We start from the raw sequence: 6,000 nt of genomic DNA, 5'->3' as shown, positions 1-6,000 counted from the left end.
TTCAGTTTCTAACCGTAGATATACCTCTGGTATGGTTTTTTACAATTTGAGAGCCTAAACCATATTTAGCCTATTTGTAACAGATGTGGTACGTACTAAAAATATATTTCCAATTTTTAGAAAGAGAAAAACGGAATTGGATAGAGTCTTTCTTAAGACCATGGGGTAGAATAAGAATCCCTCAATATGCTGACTCTATATGAATAGACATTTAAGGTTGAAAAAAGACTATTTTAAATTGGACTCAAAATACATTACCACCTAAATCCGACCCTATACTAGTTGTGGCGAAGGATGTGGCTATTGAACGATCCCATAAAATTATCCTCTCTATGTTTAATTGTCATGGATGGGCAACATAAAAAGTTTTACTTTGTTAACCTATCATAATTATTCATTACCATAATTTATAAAAGATTTTTTTTTATGCATTCTAAAAAATTTGTATTCTAGAAAATAAAATTGAATTCTTTAATTGATTTTTATATTCTTAACTATATATAGGGTTTGTTTGGTAAGACTAAAAAAAAACTTTTAAATTTTAGCTTTTAATTTTTCAGCTCACATTAATGAAAAAGCTCTGTTTGATAACGCTTTTTTAGCTTTTAACCTGTAATTTTTTTTACTAACTGTTAGCTTTTTTTCAAAAGCTATTTGAAGTAACCCTTTTTCCATTTATACTCTTATTATTTTAACAAAATATTATTACTCTTACTAATTAAAATAATATTTTATGTCATTTTATATCTATTAGCTAATGAAACATCTAATTTACCAAACATTCATGTTATCTTATGAACTATCAGTCACCAGCTATAAGCTACCAACTACCACCTATAAGCTACTAGCTATCAGCTAGTTTTACCAAACAGAACCATAGTATCTAATATCTAATTTAGATGAATTATCAACAATAAAATTAAATTGCAAGTAATTCTCTGCGTCTCAAATTATATTAAAAAAACTCAGTTTTAACAATTTAAATCCATTTTTTTGAAAAATATTCTTTATTGAATTATATTTTCAAAAACACTTCAATTTCTAAAAAATTGAATTGTGCAATAAGTCCACATATATTGAAAATTAACATCCATTTCACTCTTGGAAAACCATAAGGATAATCTTATTGGATAATGCAAGAACGCAAACTTTGGTTTTCTTTCAATGAGTCCAACTCAGCACAAATCTCTGAGAACCAAACAATATTTAAATCGTTTGAAATCTATCCAAATAATCACGTTTTCCCGAAAAGCCATTCTTGCTTGACCAGAAAAAAAACAAGAAAAAAAATGAGTCTGTTAGATCTGGAAAAGCACTTCGCCTTCTATGGTTCTTATCACAGCAACCCAATCAATATCATAATTCACGTATTCCTTGTTTGGCCTATCCTCTTCACCGCTCTTCTTTTACTCTACTTTACTCCTCCTATTTTCACTCCTTCCCAAACACTCATTAACTTTATTCCTTCTGTCTTGGTTTTCAACTTCGGTTTCTTCTATGCTGTTTTCTATGCTCTTTTCTACGTTGCTTTGGATGTTAAAGCTGGTTCCCTCGTTGGTTTACTTACTTTAATTTGTTGGGCTGCTTCGAGTTTCGTCGCGAGCTCCATCGGCTTCGAACTTGCTTGGAAGGTACTTTTTTTTCATTCATCTGAAACTAACTTGAATCTGTAACAAAAATGCCATGTTTTATTTATTTTTTTGTTTTTTTAGAATTACTATGATGTTTTAGGTTGTGTTGGGTGCTCAATTGATTTGTTGGTTGGGACAGATTTTTGGACATCTTGTGTTTGAGGTAAATCACTGTTCTAGCACTGTCAAACCTCATGCGTATATTTTCACAATTCATTAATCTTCTGTAGTTTTTTTCAGAAACGTGCACCAGCTTTTTTGGATAACCTTTCCCAGGCTTTTCTAATGGCTCCTTTCTTTGTTATTCTTGAGGTAGTTTCTTGTTTATCATAGTACTTTGAACTGGTTTTTTTCAAACAAAAATAAAGTTTACAGTATTGATATGTTTTGTAGATTCTCCAAACTACGATTGGATATGAACCATATCCTGGATTTGAGAAAGAGGTGAAGGCAAGGATAGAGGTTAACATCAAAGAATGGAAGGATAAGCAGCAAAAGAAACTTACTTAACTTGAAAAAGCTGTTTATACAGATTATTTGAAAAATAATAATTTGCCGGTGATAAGATAAGATTAATGTTGTTGATGTATTTGGGAATGAGATTATTGAATTTGTTGTGATAGTGTTGGATTTTTGTTGATTTATATTTGGGATTGAGATTATTGAATTTATTGTGTTATCCCTTACCCTTTGTTTTTCTTTCTGAGAGAAAATTAATGAAGGGAATATATTATCTTCTTTTACTCCTGTGTTGCAGTGAGAGAATAAGGAAGGAGAGAAATTAATTGACGCGCGGCGGGACATTAAGAGCATCCACATCCATACCACCCAATTTGGTGGTATAAATGGACCCCACTTAATATAATATATTATTTCACACTTCTCAATTATTTAAACCACTGATTAAAATTTGTAAATATTCATACTACCCATCTAAAAACTTAAAATGGGTCCCACTAATCACACAATATACACTAAAAAATTGAAAAGCACCGTAGCATTATTTGGATATGGTGGTTATGTAATACTACACCATTTGCATTCAATTATCCATACTATTATGACACAAGTGGTACATGTGGCAAATACCATCCCCTATATTTATGCTCTAAAGGTTTGTGATACCATCATTCATTGAAAAGCATGAAAAGAGGGACAATTAATATGGTGTCCGACATTTGCATTCAAGGTCTCTCCATTTTCTTTTAAATTTATTAAAGATGGCAAGGCTTTCAAAATTTCATCTTTTAATTTGCTGATCTCGTGTTTCCATATTTCTTGATTTATCTCAATTTCATCCTTAATTTTAGTATGAATGTGATAAATAGTGTTAAACAAACTTAAGCAATAGAATACGATTAATGTTGGTGTATTACTTGGGAATAGTCTTGGAAATTGTTAGAATTATGTTTGGGAATGATATTATCAATTTCTTGTGTTATCTTTAAAGCACTGATATCTCTTAGTTATATTTAAATTGATAGAAAGGGATGAAATAAAATGGCCTTGGCATCATGACACAGAATGATGTTAGGTTTTATGAAAAATGAGTGGAATGAAATGGAATGTGATAAAATCTATTCCATCAAATACTATTATTTTAGTCCTTTTTGTCGTTTCACTTTAATTGGGAGTATATTTAAAGAATGAAATAAATTAATATTTAATCTGTTCATTTTTAAGTGTCGTAAATTTTTTGTTTCCATTTAAGTGTTATTTTTGTTTTTATAGTTTAATGTTATAATTTGTTAATTATACTCTTATTTTATCAATAACTCTACTTCACATTTTTCATAAAATTAATTATTTTTTCAATTAGTTATTGGAAAAAGAGTGAGTGTATTACTGAATTTATTTGAAAAGAGAAAATAAACGAGGATATAATAGGAAAAATAATTATAACAATTCACTATCTTGGTTGAAAAGCTTTTTACTAAAACGATACTTAAAAAGGAACGGAGGGAGTAATATAATTTCAATTTTGTCCTCTAAAGTTTCACATTAACCATATTAATGTTTGAAAATTTCTTTAGCCACCTCCTATCCTTCTTGGCCACCTCTGGCGAATTTACGAAAATACCCCTTGTTTCGGAAGTTCATTTCCGAAAACGTACTTTTATTGGAAAAAAAGGTGTTTTCGGAAATGAATCTCCGAAAAGTTGAATATTTTAATGAAAAATATTGACTTCGGAGATGCATCTCCGAAATAAGGTTAATTTTCAGAAAATTGGTGAATTCGGAAGTTCATCTCTGAATTCACCCCCCTTGGAGGAATTCGGAAATGAACTTCCGAAATAAGGTCTGGATAGAAGAAAAATAACAAACAAGAACATTTTGCTTTATTTAATCGGATGAAGATTACATCGATCACATTACATAAGATTAAAGTTACATATTGTTAAACACGGGTAGGTGAGGATGAGACAACATTTTGATAACGTTGGCCCCCGATCTTTGAAGTTTCGCGTCCAACTCGATCGGACCCTTCGAAGAAAATCGGTCGAACGTTGTCCACAAAACCGCTAAATCTTCGTCGTTCTTGATCTCAAAAGGTGTGAACTCAATGCCTCCCTCGTCGTTAAGCGATGGCGAGCGGTACTCGAGCTTGACAACCTTTCGATTTTCGGGATATTGCAATAGCGTGTGGAGCGACGTTATCAACTCCGTAAACGGCGTGTCACGCGAGAAGCGAAATTGGAACGGCATCGGGTAGCCGGTGGTGAAGTAGACGAATGCTAGGTGGGGGTAGGTTTGTGTCATTTGTGTTTCTAGGTGTGAAGAGGATGAAGAAGAATGTGTTGTATTTATAGACTTATTGGAGCAATAATGGCCCAACAAACCTTATCTTGCACTCAGTGGATGTTTCGGAAATGAACTTCTGAAAATTGGAGGCAGACTAGTATATTTCGGAAGTTCATTTCCGAATTATGCAGAAACAGACATAAATTTTGCATTTTATTGATTGCTTAGTGTTTTATGTATAAATTGCAAAAGGAATCAAAATAGACATAAATTAGACAATGATGACATAAAACATACTTATATTATATATGTATTGAATCGGTTCGATTTTACATGATAAACAATAATACATATAAAAATGGTCATTACAAACAAAAAACGATCCGGAACAAACTAAAATTCACCGAACCAATCGGTGGATCCTAAGTACAAAATAGGTACGTTCTTCGACCGCTCTCTATTTTGCTCGCGCTCTTGGCTCATCATTTCTTCAAACTCCGCCATTCTCGAAACGAACGGATCCGGCCAAGTCTCCGCCTCATTTGAACGATGTGCCGTCCATTAACAAGAAGTGGCCGGTATAGAACACCCCGGTTTCAAAAACTTGGACGAAGTGCCGCGAACGTAGATACCCGATGCATATGATGCGGCTCGACGCGTCCAATGGCGGTCGACTATGAAGTGGAAAGAAAGTCTCACTTAGTCCAAACCTCGTCAAATCGACACACACCATATCATATGCACTTGCTATTAGATGACCCATCTCGGGGAATGACATCCACTTCGAAACCGGAGCGATACCGGTAAGTGATGGAACAAGTGAATCATGAATCTTCGCAAACTTTTCATGATTTTCATATAGTCGGTCGTAGATGTCCCGATACGAAGTCAACTCCGCAATGAGTTCCCGTCAGACTAAAGTGTGATTATTTTCCCCTTTACCGAGCAAACCCGCAACGGCCCGATATCCACAATTGTCGTCGCCTCCAACATCAACGATGTTATCGATATATTTGTGCATAAAAAGTGGCATCTCATCAATGTAGACAATCGGTGATTTTTTGATCGGCGGTGTGCGAGGTGGCTTCGAAATACGGGCTCCTTTGTTACCACTACACTTGGACTTCGGTGTCGGTGAATCCGGGAATGATGCATCAACATGTTCAAAGTAGGAAGGAGATCGTTTTGTTGATGTGTCTTCTTGTGTAACTTTGGACTTTTTCGGTGCATCTTTCGTTTTAACCGGTTGAGATGACAGTTTCAAATCGGTGGTCTCCAAAAATGCATTTTTTCGCAATTGTTCTTTTATGTGTATTTTTGTGGTGTCATCCGCTTTAGCAAACTTCTCCATTATCACTTCCAACTCGTCGGAGATGGTGATCTTGGAGTCATTTTTCTTCGGCGGGTCAAAATCATCAAAACGAAGTTTCTTCCAATGGTCGGTGTCATACCCCAAAATTTGCCTCATATATTTTCAAATGTTATTTTACTTGGAATAACTGACATAGCACAGTTGGTAAGAATTTGAGGTGAAAAGGTACAAGAGCGAGGTCCCGGGTTCGAATCCCACTTCTGACATTTTTTTCCTTTTTTTATTTTTTATTATTGTTGTTTCTAACTTTAGTTT

The 6,000-nt window shown here is 33.9% G+C and overlaps 1 protein-coding gene across 2 annotated transcripts in view; it reads left to right on the top strand.

Moving 5' to 3' along the window:
* The first annotated feature begins 1,115 nt into the window (after positions 1-1,115).
* The window catches only part of LOC131634582 (2-hydroxy-palmitic acid dioxygenase mpo1-like), a 28,331-nt gene continuing 23,446 nt past the window's right edge, over positions 1,116-6,000 (top strand). Inside the window, exons 1-4 of one of the 2 annotated variants that reach the window (XM_058905247.1) lie at positions 1,125-1,631; positions 1,732-1,794; positions 1,872-1,943; positions 2,025-2,298. In XM_058905247.1, coding sequence (XP_058761230.1) covers positions 1,134-1,631; positions 1,732-1,794; positions 1,872-1,943; positions 2,025-2,141 — 750 coding nt within the window. In that variant the 5' untranslated portion in view covers positions 1,125-1,133 and the 3' untranslated portion in view covers positions 2,142-2,298. Of the gene's footprint in view, positions 1,632-1,731; positions 1,795-1,871; positions 1,944-2,024; positions 2,299-6,000 lie in introns of those variants that run through there. The other variant, XM_058905248.1, reaches the window with a different exon arrangement.

Source organism: Vicia villosa, unplaced genomic scaffold (assembly GCF_029867415.1).
Source record: "Vicia villosa cultivar HV-30 ecotype Madison, WI unplaced genomic scaffold, Vvil1.0 ctg.001316F_1_1, whole genome shotgun sequence".
Lineage (NCBI taxonomy): Eukaryota > Viridiplantae > Streptophyta > Magnoliopsida > Fabales > Fabaceae > Vicia > Vicia villosa.
This window is presented reverse-complemented; position numbering and strand designations above follow the sequence as displayed.